The sequence below is a fragment of the Humulus lupulus genome, chromosome 1 (genome assembly GCF_963169125.1).
Source record: "Humulus lupulus chromosome 1, drHumLupu1.1, whole genome shotgun sequence".
Taxonomy (NCBI): domain Eukaryota; kingdom Viridiplantae; phylum Streptophyta; class Magnoliopsida; order Rosales; family Cannabaceae; genus Humulus; species Humulus lupulus.
In genome coordinates, this window is record NC_084793.1 from 39,765,284 (window position 1) to 39,783,884 (window position 18,601).

The 18,601-nt window shown below is 38.1% G+C and overlaps 1 protein-coding gene and 1 non-coding gene across 2 annotated transcripts; one reads left to right on the top strand and one right to left on the bottom strand.

The window, feature by feature from the left end:
• Window positions 1-8,067: 8,067 nt before the first annotated feature.
• Window positions 8,068-8,562, bottom strand: LOC133813660 (uncharacterized). The gene has a single exon (XM_062246875.1). It carries the CDS (start codon window positions 8,560-8,562, stop codon window positions 8,068-8,070), a length of 495 nt encoding a protein of 164 aa, XP_062102859.1.
• Window positions 8,563-16,283: 7,721 nt separating this feature from the next.
• LOC133813420 (small nucleolar RNA R71) lies at window positions 16,284-16,390 on the top strand. Its single transcript, XR_009884432.1, has one exon. It is a non-coding gene; the product is annotated as a small nucleolar RNA R71 (small nucleolar RNA).
• The last annotated feature ends 2,211 nt before the right edge of the window (window positions 16,391-18,601 follow it).

Sequence of the window (18,601 nt, forward strand, 5' to 3'; positions counted from 1 at the left end):
ATGAAAAGAGATATCCCACTCATGATTTAGAGTTAGCAGCTGTGGTCTTTGCTTTAAAGATATGGAGGCATTATCTCTACAGAGAGTAGTGTGAGATCTATACAGACCACAAGAGCCTGAAATACTTCTTCACCCAGAAAGACTTGAATATGAGACAAAGGCGTTGGCTGGAGTTAGTAAAAGATTATGACTGTGAGATCCTGTATCATCCGAGAAAATCCAATGTGGTAGCTGATGCTTTAAGCCGGAAGGGTCCGGGACAGATTTATGGTATAAGGCTGATAGCCAAAGAGTTAGCTGATGATATGACCAAAGCTGGTATAGAGTTGTTGGTGGGCCAGTTGGCTAATATTACGCTACAGTCTACGCTATTGGAGAGAATTAAGGAGGGTCAGTTGAGTGATCCACAACTGATCAAGATTAGAGAGGATGTTCTAGCTAGAGCATCCAGAGATTATACAGTGTCTGAGTTGGATTGTTAAGATACAAGGAACGAATATGTGTTCCATTAGACACTGCTTTGAGGTGAGAGATTCTGGATGAATCTCGTACTACACCTTACTCTTTGCATCTAGGCACCATGAAGATGTATCAGGATGTGAGATTTTTGTATTGGTGGCCGGGGATGAAGAGAGATGTAGTAGAGTATGTGGCTAAGTGCTTGACATGTCAACAGGTCAAGGCTGAGCATCAGAGACCGGCAGGGTTATTACAGCCTCTGGATATCCCAGAGTGGAAGTGGGAGGATATCACGATGGATTTCGTGGTGGGCTTACCCAGGACTGTTAGTCAACATGATTCTATCTGGGTGATAGTGGATCGCTATACCAAGTCAGCTCACTTTGTGCCAGTGAGGACTACTTATACAGTTCACCAGTATGCAGATCTCTATGTGAGAGAGATCGTGCGCCTCCATGGATTGTCGAGGTCGATTGTGTCAGATCAGGACCCTACTTTTACCTCCAAGTTCTGGGGAAGTTTGCAGAAGGCCATGGGGACACAGTTGAAGTTCAGTACTGCTTATCATCCTCAGACAGATGGACAATCTGAGAGGACGATCCAGATATTGGAGGACATGCTACGGGCATGTGTGATGGACTTTCTTGGATCTTGGAGTAAGTATCTACCTTGGATAGAGTTCTCCTACAACAACAGTTATCATTCTACCATTGGAGTTGCACCTTATGAGATGTTGTATGGTAGGAAGTGCAGATCTCCCATTCATTGGGATGAGACACGTGAAAGGATATACTTGGGTCCTGAGGTAGTTCAAAGGACCAGTGAGGCCATTGAGAAGATTAGAGCTCGGATGCTCGCTTCTCAGAGTAGACTAAAGAGCTATGCAGATCCCAAGCGTAGGAACGTGGAGTTCCAAGTGGGAGACTATGTCTTCCTTAGAGTCTCGCCATGGAAATGGGTGAGAAGGTTTGGGAAGAAAGGCAAGCTGAGCCCTAGATTTGTAGGTCCATTTGAGATTCTGGAGAGGATTGGTCAGGTGGCTTACAGATTGGCTTTGCCACCGGCGTTGTCGACCGTGCATAATGTATTCCATGTTTCAGCTCTTCGGAGGTATGTATCTGATGTGAATCATATTTTGAGTTATGAAGATCTGGAGCTTGAGGCAGATCTTTCCTTTGAGGAGCAGCCAGTCCAGATTCTTGACAGAAAGGATTAGGTCCTCAGGAATAAGACAATACCTTTGGTTAAGGTGTTGTGGAGGAACAGCTAGGTCGAGGAAGCGACCTGGGAGCTGGAGTCAGATATGTAGAGTCAGTATCCCTAGCTGTTCAGGTAAATTTTGAGAATGAAATTTCTGTAAGGAGGGGATAGTTGTAATGCCCCGAAATCCCTAATGCGGTTTAATGGCTGGATTAGTAGGCCGGGAGGGCCATAACTGTTTAATTATGCCATTAAATGAATATATGCATGTTTATGTGAATTATATTATAATATGATGTTATATGCATGCATGTGGGTCCACATTTGATTATTAGGGTGTTTTGGTAATTTGGCCCGTTAAGGGCATATTGTGATTTATGAATGAGATCCCATTATTATGGAGATATATTCGAGCTATTCGACATGAGACGGTCTTATATTTTGGATTAGCGGTTTTCTCATAACGGGGGTCTTTTATTGGGATATTGAGTTATGAGAATGTTATTTGATGATAAATTGGGAGTTATTGAGATCAGGATGAAATTCTGGAAGTTTTGACTATAATGTCCCCGGGGGTGTTATCAGGACCCCGAGCACTAGGTTTTATTTGAGGTTACTTAAGCTTGAAGTAGCTTGTCAAATAGAACGTACGTTAGAAAACCTCTCGTTCTTTCCCGTTAGTTCATTTTTACCGTTCGAAGCATTTTCGAAGATATCTCGAGTTCTAGGAGTCGGAATCAAGCGAGGATCAAGGCATAGCGATCCTAGGAAAGATTAGAAGCTTCTTGACCAAAGTATTTGATGAGAAACAACCCAATCAAAGGTAATCTAAGTTTTGAGTTTTTAGAGTTTCTAAGCTTAGAATTGGATTTTGTGAACCATTGAGTTTTTGATTCATTTGAGCCTTGGGATTTGATGGTTTTGGATCATTAGGAAGCTTGGGAAGTTTTATTTGATGATTTGGAAGTGTTTAGGTATGTTTTTTGGAGGTTTGGGATGAAGGAAAACGTGTTTGGGGATGGCTCTGGGTTGGGGGCCGCGACCCTGTTCTTGGGCGCCGCGGCCCTAGCTCGAAGAAGCAGGTGGAGCAATTTTGCCTTGCTGGGCACTGCGGCCCTTGGTGTTGGGCGCCACGGCCCTTTCTCCTGGAGTGGCTGAGGGCCGCAGCCCAAGGTGGTCGCAGCCCTTGAGCAGGGTTGAGCCCGTTTGAGTGTTTTGGCCTGGGAACATGGTTTTAGGCCTCGGGATCGTTCCTACTACCTGGATTAGTGAGGATTGATGTCCCGGAGGCTAGATCTTTATTTGGGAACCTTTGATGTTCATTTTATTGATGGTGTCCCATATTTGGTTATGACTAGGTGACCGCTAAAGGATTAAAAGTCAGATCGTTCTCAAGGGTCGTTCTTTTATTCACTCTCGCTCGAATCAGAGGTAAGAAAATTGCACCCCATATGTGACATGCATGGTTATTCTTGAGGCATGTTGATTGTGTAAATGTAGACATGAATTGATTATTGAATGCTAGCAAATCTTGCTCACTTGTGCATGGTACTGACTAATTAGTCAGATTTGGCAAAGGTGTCAGTATCAACTGTGAAGTTGGGACTTATTAGTCAAGTTCGGCAGTGGTACTGGGCACTGGTCACACAGTGCTGACTTATAAGTTAGGACGACCTTAGCGTGTTCAACACAAGCCAATAAAGATCAGATCTAATCGACATCTGCATTAAATGACTCAGAAGAGCGTTAATTCCGGACCGACCTCAAGTTCGATGAAAACTAAAAGCGCTTGTGTGACTTACCCATCAGTCACTCATCTATTAAGTTAGAGACTTACCCATCAGTCTCTCATCTGTTAAGCTAGTGACTTACCCAGCAGTCGCTCAACTGTTTAAGCTAGTGACTTACCCAGCAGTCACTCATCTATTTAAATTAGTGACTTGCTTGTCAGTCACTCATTATGGTTTACCAGAACCTCAAGTGATATTCACTCATCTGTTTAAGAGCTATAAGCTCTGTGTGATTATAATGATAATCAGTTGATAAGTTTACATGCAATACTGTGTTTTCTTGCTGGGCCTTGGCTCATGGGTGCTATGTGGTGCAGGTAAAGGGAAAGAAAAGCTCACCCAACCTTGAGTGGAGAGCTTAGGTGGTGATGTATACATATGCGGCCGCTTGACCACCACGGCCAAGGAGTTCTCAGAGGAACTAGGGGGTTTACCCTATTTTTGTCGCTTAGGTCGGTGGGTTTGTAAATTTGAAACAGTAGTGACCATTTTGAGTTATAAATAACTTGTAAATGTTTTTTATGGGCCCATGAACCGTTTTATGTATTTAATAAAATATATCCTTTCCTTTTTATTAGTTTTTCCACCTTAGCCTGTTAATAACACTTACAGCACATTTTTAACCAAAGGACTCGGGTAGCGAGTCAAATTTCTGGTTCACCGTAACTGTTCTGGGGTAACCAGAGCGTTACAATTATCATCTCTCAAACTCATCTCACCCAGCCGCCAACCATCTTTCCACCTCCCACATAAGCCCCACCACCTGCCAACTCTGACCACCCAAGCACCACCACCTTCGTCACCAAGACTCGCCTCCCACCATATGAATCTGCCTCTCCCATGACCCCGTGGCACCACGAACCTCCCACAAACCCGACCCCGGAATACCCCCACCATCTTAGATCTCCCACCATGAACAACCTAAACCAGATCCACCTATCACTAGAACCACGACCCGAAGCTCCACCTTCTGCGAATCACCACGAACCCAGCCCCAAAACCAAGCCGCCTACCCCAGCCCCAACCACCTCCATCTCCTTGCACCTGAACCCAACAACTCCCGAAACTTCGGCACCCCAAAGTCCAATATCCACCCACCCTCACAGACCCAAGTCCCATTCAATCATTTCTCATCTAGGCACACCAAAATCCACTTTCAAGCATTTTATTGGCTCATCTCATGCTCATGACAATTAGGTGTTTGTTATTTCTTCCTTGGGATTTCTAGCAATTTTTTTAAGAAAAATGGAATCCACAAGTGTACACGATCCTTCAAGGTGCCATATTGCTCTTGTTTCCTCAATTTGGGCATTGAAATTCATTTTGGGTGCTATAATTTTTTGTTGAGAATTATGCCTAGAAACAATCAAGTAGCACAGAAAAAGAAAAAGACAGTGGCCAAGGAACAACCTATCGTTGAGAAGTTCATATCCCCGAGGGCTACCGAAAAATTCAAAAAAGTTGTTCAGAGAGATATTTGGTTTGAGAGAGCATTCACAAATGTCAAAAATCCTTATTATGTGATGACTGTGATTGAAAAGCGAGGGTGGCTTAAGTTTTGTACAACATCTCATGAGGCTATTGTTCCTTAGGTGAAAGAATTCTATGCTAACTTGGTGTCGACGAAACCAAGACAAGTCACAGTTCGGGGCAAGCAAATTAGTTTTTTTCCGCAGGATATCAATTTTGTTTTTGGGTTACCTGATATCGATGAGGCTGAGTATGGAGACTTTTCCCCTCGATAAAGTGTGAGAAACTTGCCACTATGTTAGCATAAGTGATTATGGAGAGAACGCAATGGATTGTTTCGAAGAAATATAGAGCTCACACTATCCCCCACACTGCCTTAAGAACTCCTGCTCGCGTGTGGAACCATTTTATCAAAACCAACATGTTGCCCACCACTCATGACACCTCAGTTAGCAAAGATCGAGTCATGTTGATTTTCAGCATTTTGATTGTCCTATCCATTAATGTGTGGGAGATCATTTTAGAGGAGATCGTGGCTTTTCGTGCTATAAAGAACAAGGGCCCCTTTTTTCCCACATTGTTCACTGCATTGTGCCTCAAAGCGGGTGTTCCCCTAGTTCCAAATGATGAAAAGAGTCACTCTCCAAATTACATTGATGAGCATACAATTCGAAAGGTTACCAAAGTTGCTTCCATTCGGAGAGAGCGAGCTTCAACCTCTGCTCCACCACCATCGTTTGACCATGACTCTGCTGCCCTTCCGAACCCCACCGTCGATGGGCTTTATGCAACTCGGCAGAGCATGCTTAGTATGATGCATCACATGGAGGCCCAGTAGCATGCCTATTGGGGATATGTGCACCAGCATGACAATGTCTTGCGTCACTCTTTCCATCCCACTAAGTCTTTCCCAGAGTTCCCCGAGGCCATTGTGTCACGCTGGCACACATATCTCCAATAGGCGTGTTGCTGGGCCTCCATGTGATGCATCATTCTGAGCATGCTCTTCTGAGTGGCATAAAGCTCAGCGGCGGTGGGGTCCGGGGGGCAGCAGAGTCATGGTCAAACGATGGTGGTGGAGCAGAGGTGGAGGCTTACTCTCTCCGAATGGAAGCAACTATGGTAACCTATCGAATTGTATGCTCATCAATGTAATTTGGAGAATGATGCCTTTCATCATCCAAAACTAGGGGCACACCCGCTTTGAGGCACAACGCAGTGATCAATGTGGGAAAAAAAAGGGTCCCTTGTTCTTTATAGCACCAAAAGCCACGATCTCCTCTGAAAGGAGCTCCCCCACATTAATGGATAAGCCAGTCAAAATGCTAAAAATCAATATGACTCGATCTTTGCTAATTGAGGTATTATGAGTGGTGGGCAACATGTTGGTTTTGATAAAATGGTTCCATACGCGAGCAAGAGTTGTAAAGGCGGTGTGGAGGATAGTGTGAGCTCCATATTTCTTTGAAACAATTCATTGTGTTCCCTCCACATTCACTTCTACAAACATAGTGGCAAGTTGCTCATCACTTTGTCGAGGGGCAATGTCTCCATACTCAACCTCATTAATATCAGGCAACCCAAAAACAACATTGATGTCCTGAGACGAAAAACTAACTTGCTTGCCCCGAACTGTGACTTGTCTTGATTTCGTCAACACAAAGTTAGCATAGAATTCTTTCACCAAAGGAACAATAGCCTCACGAGATGTTGTACAAAACTTAAGCTACCCTCGATTTTCAATCACAGTCGTCACATAATCAAGATTTCCAACATTTGGGAATGCTCTCTCAAACCAAACATCTCTTTGAACAACTTTTTTTAATTTTTCGGCAATCCTCAAAGATATGAACTTCTCAACAACAGGTTGTTCCTTGGCCACTATCTTTTTCTTTTTCTATGCTACTTGCTTGTTTCTAGGCATAATTCTCAACAACAGATTACTGCAGCGAAAATCAATTTCAATGCCCAAATTGAGGGAACAAGAGTAACATGGTACCTTGAAGGATCGTAATACACTTGTGGATGTCCTTTTTTGTAAAAAAAATTCTTGAAATCCCAAGGAAGAAATAAACAAACACCTAATTGTCATGAGCAAGAGAGGAGCCAAGAAAGTGCTTGAAAAGTAGATTTTGGTGTGTCTGGATGAGAGATACTTGAATGGGACTTGGATCTGTGAGTGTGGGTGGAGATTAGGCTTCGGGGTGCCGAGCTTTAGGGAGTTGTCGGGTTCAAGTGCAAGGAGGCGAAGGTGGTCGGGGCTGGGGTAGGCGGCTTGGTTTTGGGGATGGGTTCGTGGTGATTCGCAGAAGGTGGAGCTTTGGGTCGTGGTTCTGGTGAAAGGTGGATCTGGTTCAGGTTGTTCATGGTGGGAGATCTGAGATGGTGGGGGCATTCAAGGTCGAGTTTGTTGGAGGTTCGTGGTGTCGCGGGTTCGTGGGAGAGGCAGATTCATATGGTGGGAGGCAAGTCTTGGTGACGAAGGTGGTGGTGCTTGGGTGGTCGGAATTGGTAGGTGGTGGGGCTTAGGTGGGAGGTGGAAAGAGGAGAGATGTTTGGCGGCTGGGTGAGAAAAGTTACAGAGATGATGATAATGAGATTTTAGCAACTTTGCTGAAGCATTACACCAACTTTGATGCAGCAAAGTTAAGTCAGAGAGCTTTCCTTGTCCATTGAAACTTTGTTGTAGTATTACATGAACTTCGTTGCAGCAAACCTAAGTCAGAGAGCTTTGGCCAAAATTGATGTTGTAGCATTATTCTTACTTTGTTGCAGCAAAACTAAGTCAGAGAGCTTGCTCAAAATTGATGTTGTAGCATTATGCCAACTTTGCTGCAGAAAAACTAAGTCAGAGAGCTTGCTCAAAATTGATGTTGTAGCATCATATTGACGTTGCTACAACAAAAATGTCTAACTTAAGGACCCATTTGATTCCATTTTCCTTGCAACCGTAAGCACATTAAACCATCAAAAATCAAAATCTAAAAGAAAAGATTTATTATATATATTTTAATATATTTTTTTCTTTACTTCTTTTTTTTTCACATATATTTTTTCTTTTTTCTTTTTTTTTCTATATCTATATAGTTTAGGTTGCTTTACAATTAAATCTCCAAACTCCACAGCAACCCAAGTTGTTACATCTTCTTCAAGGATCCTTCAAAGAGATTGAGCACTTGTTTCGCTCAACCTCTCCCCAATAGTGCTTGAGTCTTTGGCCATTAACGCTAAATTCTCTTCCAGAGCCTTCTTCACACAATTCCACCACTCCATAGGGATACACCTTAACCACCAAGAATGGACTCGACCATCTTGACTTGAGCTTGCCTGGAAATAGCTTCAAACGCGAGTTAAAGAGCAAAACTCGCTGGCCCTCTTCAAACACTCTTGGTTGAATATGCTTGTCTTTCCATCTTTTTATTTTCTCCTTGTAAAGTTTGGCATTTTCATAAGAGAGTAAGCGCATCTCTTCTAATTCATTCAGCTGCAACAATCTCTTTTCTCCTGCAAGTTGAAAATCCATGTTGAGTATTTGAATAGCCCAATAAGCACGGTGCTCAAATTCCACCGGTAAACACCAAATGATATGGTGACATCCCCAATGGTGTCTTGAAAGTTGTTCTATAGGCCCACAATGTGTCATTGTTTAACGCCCAAATGTGACTTCCACTTAGCGGTAGTCGTAGTATAGATGGGCGGTCGATTCCACAAGGAGGTAAAGAAACAAAGAACAAATAAAACGGTTAGAAGATAAGTAATGTGAAAGTAGTAAAAGAAATTATATTTTTCTGGTTTTGAAGAATTGAAATGAAAGGAAAATAAATGATAAAAGGGGTTTGGTGAGGCGTCGGGGTTCCACAATATATTTTGGTCACCTGTGTACTTTGATAATTTGCAAATGTATTTGAGTAATAAAATCTCTTAGTTGAATTATATGCATATGTTATTGTTATGAGAAACCTAGAATCGACATAATACCATTGGCAATATGCAGTAAAAGACTGCTCACAAAATAACAAACTAATATCTAATGCTAATACTATTGTTATGAGAAATCTAGAAGCGACACTATACCATCTTGGCGATAATGCAGTAAAAGACTACCCACAAAATAATAAAATTAATATAAATTATTTTAGTAAAATTACATAGAAAAAGCTTGATTGAATCTATATAAAATTAAAAATAAATATTAATTGCATAAATAATGATAGAAATAATAAAACTCAAATATTTGAACATTAAAACACTTTTATAAATTCAAAATAAAAAGATTACAAAATATAAAACTTCACCCCTATCCTCACCAAAAGAAAATTATAGCCTAAGTTAAAAGTCATTCTCACATTTTCTATTGAAAATGTGAGAAGACTAGGCTTAGAGATAAAATAGAGAAGAGGAAATAGAGAGAAAAGATGGTAGGGAGAGAAATGTATAGAAAATGTGTGTTTTTCAAATGAAAACTACTAACTATTTATAGGTGTAGAATACAAATAAACTATGGTGGAAATGACATGTGGCAAGCTACCATTGGTTGAGAGGGAAGCACATGGATTGCTAATTTTTGTTGAAAAGAAGACACTTCTATTGGTTGAAAATGAAGCACATGGATTGTCAATATTTGTTGGAATGAGTTGTAATTGACATCTCTTATTGGTGGAGAAGAAATTGCATGGATTGGTGACATGCCATCTTCATGAATTGGATTGGACTTTTTCAATTTGGGCTTGACTTCTTAAAGATGCCAATTTTCTTCATTTTCTTCCACTTTTACTTCCTTTTCTTTTTGTTTTATTTTATTCAACCAAAATTGTATCATTTTCCTACAAAATAAAAAAAAAATTAAATCCAAATTAAATATTTTCATTTATAAAATATATCACATTAATTCATTGAAAATATTAATTAAAACTTAATTTATTTTGACAATTAAAATCAATAAATGTACATTTTTGACCCTTAATTAGTCATCTAACCTCTTGGACCAATCCTTGCGGTCGGGATTCACCACTTTCTCAATGATACATTTTATCTCTTTATTGGAAAACTCAGCTTTTCCATTAGTTTGGGGATGGTATACAATAGCTACTTTGTGCCACACATCATATTTAGCCAATAAACTTGCTAGTAACTTATTCACAAAATGAGTGCCTTCATTGCTAATGATTGCCCTTGGGGTGCAAAAATGGAGTAAACACATTCTTTTGTTAGAACCTCATGACAACTTTAGAATCATTAGTGGGAGAGGCAATTGCTTCCACCCATTTTGAAACGTAATCCACAACTACCAAGATGTACAAGTTACCATAAGATGGAGGGAAATGGCCCATAAAATCTATATCCCACACATCAAACAATTCAACTTCAAGAATATTAGCTAAGGGCATCTCATTCCTTCTAGAAATATTACCAACCCTTTGGCATCGATCACACCTCAACACAAAAGCATGAGCATCTTTGAATAAGGAAGGCCAAAAGAAACCACATTGAAGTACCTTAGATGCGGTGCGAGTTCCTCCAAAATTCCATCCACAAGGTGAAGAGTGGCAATGGTGTAGGATATCCTCCATCTCTTGCTAGGGGACACATCTCCTAATCATTTGTTCGGCACATTGTTTGAACAAGTATGACTATTCCCTAAAGTAGTGCCTCACATCATGCAAAAACTTCTTCTTTTGTTGGCTTGTCAAATCTAAAGGTAACAATCCACTAACCAAGTAATTAGTTGTTAGGAACGAGTTTCCTAATACGCAGCGGAATGGTGGTGGGGTTGGCCCATTGTACAACAAAAATTTTGTAACATATTTAAACTACCTTTAAATATGCGGATCCATTAATATATATGCATTAATCATAAGCAAGTTAAGAATAGAATTCATACATCTTGAAGCCTATCAAGTTTCCTTGCTATCTTTTCGTATTTAGAACGATCTTCCTATCCAAGCTGCTCCCAGGTACTCATACAAAGATCTTCCAAAACGTTCTCTACACCTTAAGAAGTGTGTGGGCACTTAGAGAATGAAGGATAGTTTAATTGTGATTCTACTTGATGTACTCAACACATGACATCAAGAGAATAAGCCTGAGAATTGTTTCTTTATTTTTCAGAGAGAGAAAACTATTGTTCTATTTTTCACAGAGCGAATCTTAGACTTAGTTTTCTGAGATTGGTTATTTTTATATTTTCTGATTATTCATACATAAAAGAAAATATTCAAAAATAAATTTGTAACCAACTTACAATTTACCTTTTAATTAATTAATTATTTTATTAATGAAAATATCCAAAAACTAATTTTTGAATTATCCATTAATTAATTAATTAAATAAATAAAAATAAAAATCATATCCCTGAAAATAGCAGTACACGCCACACATAGTCCATGGACTGTGTGTGCACGTGTAGCATCTCTATTTTTAGGGATGTTGGTTTTTTTGCAATTTTCATTTAATTATTTATTTAAACTTCTTTGTCAGATAAGATCTAACAACCTGATAACTAATTCAAATTTAAATTAAATATATTTTTAACTAATTATCAAATATAATTAATTATTTGAATAAATATTAATCTTTTAAATTCAAATCCAATTTGAACTTATCAGATTATTATCTCCCACTCAAATAAAGATATTTAATTAATTCTACCAATTAATTAAATCCAATATTTTCGAAAATAAATATTTAATTTATTATAATTTCGAAAATTATAATTAATTAATTAAATTTCTAAATTAATTTAATTATTTAATATAATTTCAAAAATTATACAATAATTAAATATTAATTAATTTTGTTAACTACAACTAATTTGTAATAAATTAATTAATCACTATTATCATATAATTGCATATTTGGCCTGAAGAACAAATTTCTTCTTAAATATGTCTTTAAGCTATTTTTCCCTTCATATCAACTCTTACCTCGAATAGTGTTGATAGAGCCGCTATGGGGACCTATGGACCTATAATTCCAAGCTCCAATAAATTTAAGATTATTAATTAAACTCTTTAATTAAATCATCTTAATTTATTAATCTCATGATTATTCCACTATAAATATGAGATTGCACTCTTGTAATTATAGACATTTCATATACTCAGTACTTTATAATTATAAAGCGTCCATTAATATAATCATTGCATACAAATTGACCTTCTAATAATGGTTCATAATTAATCGAGAATAAAATTACTATTTTACCCTTTTAATTATATCTTGTTTCTTTAAGTACCATTGATTTTACTAGTGAAGGTTAATTCATAACTAAATTATGAATTTGAGCTCAATAACCTTTCAGTCCCAAAAGTCAACCCTTAAGAGAACCATCATTCAATCTCTTGCGAGAAGGCATAGATTTCATATCTATATACTATGTCCCCAGTCATCTACATTAATGAGTTCCCAAAACAAAAGTTTCTAGCCTGATCATTCTGACAGACCCTAACGAGTTAATCAAAGAACTCATATAACATAAACAGGAGATCTTAGTAACTTCATAATTAAGATCTATTTGTATATGATCATCTATTGATATTTTTAATTAATACTTCGAAACGCTATTTAACTAAGTATTAATAAACATATCTGGTATAGCTCTATATATTCTCTAATATATAAAGCACATCCACTAAAGTGTCCTACTACACTAGTGATCCGGATCTAGATCACATGTATTTATAATACTAGTGGACCATACTTGCAGTAATTAATCTAAAGATTCCATAACTTTATTTTACTGCGAACTATTCAAGTTCATTTATCTCAAACACAATCATCTCGTACCAATACGTGTTTAAGATCACATATATGAACTTCAGAATTTTTCTGATATTTACAAAATATTATCACAGAATAATGTAGTCCATAAAATATATATGCATAACAAATTCAATTCATTTATTTATTTCATAAAACAATGTCTACTACATATGCTTTCAGGGCACAATTCCCAACATTAGCAAACTCCGCAAACCAAGGAACAACTTGAGAGTGGTTTACCTCAAATAATTGCTCATCCGGGAATGTCTCCTTTATAAAAACTAAAGAACTTGATTCCTTATCACTTTCCATTCTTGATAAATGATCTGCCACTTGGTTCTCCACTCATTTTCTATCTTGAATTTACACATCAAACTCTTGGATCAAAAGCACACATCTAATCAATCGAGGCTTAGCATCCTTCTTTTCAATCAAGTACTTAATGGTGGAATGGTCCGTACAGACTATTACTTTGGTGCCCACCAAATAAGACCAAAACTTGTCAAAAGCAAAGACAATAGCCTAGAGTTCTTTTTCTGTCACTGTGTAGTTGTGTTAAGCACATGTCAAAGTACGACTAACATAGTAAATGGAGTGAAAAACTTTGTACTTGACTGCCCCATCACCGCTCCCACAGCAAAATCTCTTGCATCACACATCAATTCAAAAGGCAAGTCCCAATCTGGAGCCACAATAATTGTTGTTGAAACCAATATACTTTTCAAATCTTCAAAGGCTTTCAAACATGCTTAATCAAAATAGAAAGGTGTGTCCTTCTCCAATAAGTTGCAGAGACTTAAAGTTCTTGGAGAAATCCTTTATGAACCGCCCATAGAACCCTGCATGGCTAAGAAAGCTTTTAATGCTCTTTACTTAATTACGGGGTAGGAGCTTTTCAATAACCTCAATCTTGGCTCTATCAACTTCAATACCATGCTTTGATACTTTGTGGCCCAAAACAATACCTTCCTTAACCATAAAGTGATATTTTTCCCAATTAAGGACAAGGTTTGTTTCTTCACATCTTTGCAACACCTTAGCCAAATTACCCACACAGTCACCAAAAATAGAGAAATCATCCATGATTACCTTTAAGAATTGTTCCACCATATTAGTGAAAATAGCCACCATGCACCTCTAAAATGTGGCGAGAGCATTGCATAGACCAAAAGGCATCCTCTGAAATGCGAAAGTACCATAGGGGCAAGTGAAAGTGGTCTTATGCTGATCTTCTAGAGCCACTGCATTCTGATTATAACCAGAATATCCATCTAGAAAGCAATGATAATCTCTCCCTAAGCAAAATGATCCTTCCTAGTGGCCTTGTTCAATTTCCTGCAATCCATGCATATTCTCCACCCTATCATAATTCTAGTAGGAATCAATTCATTGTCTTCATTCTTCACCACCATGATTCCACCTTTCTTTGGTACACACTGAACAGGACTAACCCATGAGCTATTAGAAATGGGATAGATAATACCATCATCAAGCCATTTAATGATTTCTTTTTTCACTACCTCTTTCATAATAGTATTGAGCCTTCTCTGACCTTCAATTGATCCTTTGTCACTATCTTCCAACAAAATCTTATGCATGCATAAAGATGGACTAATACCCTTAATGTCTGCAATGGTCCACCCAATAGATTTCTTTAATTTCCTCAAAACATCAAGCAGCTTGTCTTTTTGTTCTTTAGTTAACTTAGCTAAAATAATGACAGGAAATGAAGCAGACTCACCCAAATAAGCATATCTCAAGTGGGAAGGTAGAACTTTCAACTCCAACTCTAGTGGTTCCTCAACCGAAGGTCTTGGGGCTTTGAAAGCTCTAGAATAGAGCTCTAGAGACTCAAAATGTCATCTTGAGCGTAAATTGTTGAACTAGCTTCTAGCCAAGCTAAGTACTCATCCTCATCATCTGCTTGTGAATCATACAACAAAAGCCTCTCTAAAGGGTCATCAAGACAATTGTTTTCTAACTCTTTTAATGTTAAAGAGTCCACCACTGAAACAACTGAACACTCCTCAACTTCATTTAGAAACCGCATTGCCTTGAAAACATTAAAACTCACCTGTTCATCTTGGACCCTCATAGTAAGTTCACATTTCTAAACACCAATCAAAGTTCTACCTGTTACAAGAAAAGGTCTCCCAAAAATAATTGTTACCTCCGCGTCCGCCTCATAATCCTATACAATAAAGTCAGCAGGAAAAATAAATTTGTCAACCTTCACTAACACATCTTCAATTTTCCCATCAGAATGAGCAAGAGATCAGTCTACAAGCTGAAGAGTAACTGTGGTAGGTCTGACCTCTCCAATTCCCAACTGTCTAAACACAAACATAGGCATTAAATTGATACTAGCACCCAAGTCACATAAAGTCATCCCACAATAAGAGTTACCAATAGTGCATGGAATGGTAAACTCCCAAGATCTTTCATCTTTGGAGGCAACTTGTTTTGCAAGAAGGAGCTACATTCCTTGGTAAGGGCCACAGTCTCAAATTCTCCCAATCGTCTCTTCTTAGTAAGAATGTCTTTCATGAACTTCACGTGATTAGGCATTTTCTCTAGGGCTTCAACAAGAGGAATATTAAAGTGTAGCTGCTTCAACATGTCAAGAAACCTTTTGAACTGACTCTCTTGCTTCTGTTTCTGAAATCTCTATGGAAAAGGTAGCTTTTGGATTTCTGGGGAACTTACTGGTGATTCTGATGCGGTCGCATTATGGGAAGAAGCTAATTTTCTTGAATTTTTAGCATATTCGCTTACTTTCTCATTATTTTGTATTGAAGAGGGCTCACCCTCATGCCCAACATATTTCTTGGAATTTTCCAACTCCTTCCCACTTCTCAAAGTCACGGCCTTGCAATGTTAGTTACCTAAATTCCTTGGATTCTCTGTGTCACTTGGTAAAGCACCTTGAGGTCTATTTCTTAGCTTATTAGCAAGTTGCCCAACTTGAGTTTCTAGGTTCCTCAAGGATGTTGCATGACTTTGGATCATAGCTTCATTCTTCACTATGTGCTCTTTCAACATGTTCTTAAGTGAATTGGATTGCACCGCTAGTTGTGGCCTTTTTTGTGGGGCTTGTGGAGGATAGAGCGGTGGGAAAGCGAGTGTAGGAGGCATAGAAGAATTGCTCAAGCCAGCCCCTTGATTACTCCATGAAAAGTTGGGGTGTAGGAACTAGAATAAAGGTCATTCCTATTTTGATTCTCAAATAACATACAATTGCGGGATTGGAAGGACATTTGTCAAAAGTTTAGCCTTCACCGCAATATACACAAGAAATGTTTTCCATTTGCCCCATTTGTGACCCCATAGGCTGCCCCATTGACTAATTCATCCCCATGTTCATCGTCTTGAGTATATTCGCTGCCAAAGAAGTGAGGGCATCTACATCATGAATACTAGTCACATTTTTTCTTGTAGATGCTCTAGCAATGGGCCACTGATAGTTGTTGTTGGGTCTCAAGGATTTCATATGCCTCATTATAGGACTTAGCAAGAAGAGCCTCACTCACCAAAGCATCTACCACCATTCTTGTGTGAGCGTTGAGACCATTGTAGAATGTCTCCATTTGGATGCAATGAGGAATGCAATGATGAGGGTATTTTCGCAACAACTCCTTAAACTGCTCTCATGCCTCATATAAAGATTCTTCATCAAGTTGCTGAAATGAAGTAATCTCATTGCGAAGCTTGGCATTCTTAGTAGGAGGAAAGTACTTCATCAAAAACCACTAAACCAACTCTTGCCAAGTAATGACAGAATCAGATGGACAAGAGTTCAACCAAGTTCTCACTCTATCTCTCAAGGAGTATGGGAACAACTTCAATCTCAGGGCATCCTCTGTAACTCTGATCACCTTGAAAGAATCACTCACTTCAATGAACAAGCAAAGATGAATATGAGGATCTTCTGTTCGCATCCCACTGAATTGGCCCATAGTTCAAAGCATTTGGAACATAATTGGCTTCAATTCAAACTGTGTAGCCTGAATTTCTGGTCTCACAATGCCCGGATTAAGCTCGTTGAAAAGGGGGAGGGCATATTGCTTGATGGCACGATCTCGATCATTAGCTAAAATAACAACGTTATGCCCGTTATTAACAACTACTCCCCTTTGAGCTACTCTTTCTTTAGCAGCTCCTACTTGATTTGCTGCCCTTTGAGCGGCTCCCTGTTGAGCTCCTTGCTCAACATCCATCACTATTACTTCCCTTTTGGATTTTTGTACTTTTCACCTTCTTCTAAATGTACGTTAAATTTCTGGATCAAGGTGAAGTAGTTCAGGGTCTTGATTCTCGTTCATACAATATGTAAACCTGAATTTTCACAAGAATTACCCAAGTCAGAACAAAAGAAAATTTAAACTAAATTGCAAGAGAATTAGCTTTACAATAATTGACTTTAAGTAATCCCCAGCAACAGCGCCAAAAACTTGTTGCTATTTTTCTTTTCTTTTAGGATATGCAAGTGTACATAATCGTCTAACAAGTAATAAAGTAGTAAGTAATTTTATCTTCTCCTAAAATCAACTTTAACAATTTGGGTTGCAAACACTTTGAATTGATGTGAGTAATTATGAATTTGCAAACTACTTTAGAAAAATAAAAATACCAATTTAAGCTAAATCAATAAATACTTCTTTGTCAAATGAATGATGAAAATAGCTAGGAATACCAATTCTCCCTAATTTGTAGTTCACTCCTAATGCTACAACAAAGTTCTCTTATAAATAGGATTCCATAATTAATGCACATGCCATTTTTCCAAATGCTCATGTTAAAGTTCTATCAATTAAATTCACATATTCTTATGCTAAATTAAATTTCAAGAACATAAATTCAAGTATCAATCTTTCAAGTTTGCATGGTGAATAAAATATCCATAAATTATCCACTAATCAACAACATAGTTATCAACATGCATCAACTAAGCCTATCCACTAATCTAAACCCTTATGGAATTCAAATTAGCTTGTAACCCACTCGAGTTGATCAATCTCAAGCAAGAATTAGTAATAAACATAGCTTAATTGAACAAGAGCAACATAGCATAAATTTAAATTAACAACTTAGGGGTTCACTACAAATTAGGTTTTATTGTTATCCCTGGCTTCAAAAAGTTAGTTCATACTCAAAATAAACAAACAACCATAAAAATTCAACACCATTATTTCCATGAGTTCAAGAAGAGAAAAAGAAAATCAAACTCTAAAATAAAAAAAGATTAAGAAAATCTAGCCCCAATAGTAGATAGTTCTCCTCCTCTTCTTTTTCTCCTTTCTCTTCTTCTCTCCAAAGTTTTGCTCCTTTCTTCTTGGTGTTTTTCCTTTAAAAAACTGCAGAAAATGGCCTTCAATGGTGCTTGGGCTGCTGCCACTTTGTTGAAGAAGATGAAGTTGTCATTTTAGGGCTCAAAAATGAGTATAAACCCTCTCATTTCTCTCTCTACATGGGAACCACAACTTTTCCCTAAAGATATCAGTTCTTTTCCACCTCATCATCCATCTCATCATGTCTTTCCGTCTCATTTAATGACTTGTCAAGTATGCATGACTTAAGTTGCTCATGTGTACACTTTGCTGCAGCAAAGTTGAAATGATGCTACAGCAAAGTACCAGGATTTCAGCTCCAAGATGCTTTCTTTGCACATTTTCCACTAAGCTTTTCAAGCATCTTTTCTTTTTTTGGCCTTCAAAATAGATATCACATTTTTTTAGTTAATAATCCAATTATTTTCCAACAAGATTTATCATTGAATAAAACAAAATTCACAAATAAAATTAAAAGACAAAATGACACATTAAGAACACAAACACTCTACTTCATTTAGAATTTTAAGTTCATAAGCTCAATTAATAACTCTAAAATATAAAGTTATCAGGTAATATGGGTAACTGGGTAAA

What these genes read in the sequence shown, in the direction of transcription:
- LOC133813660 (XM_062246875.1), bottom strand. Translation starts at nt 8,562, where the DNA reads ATGACACATTGTGGGCCTATAGAACAACTTTCAAGACACCATTGGGGA.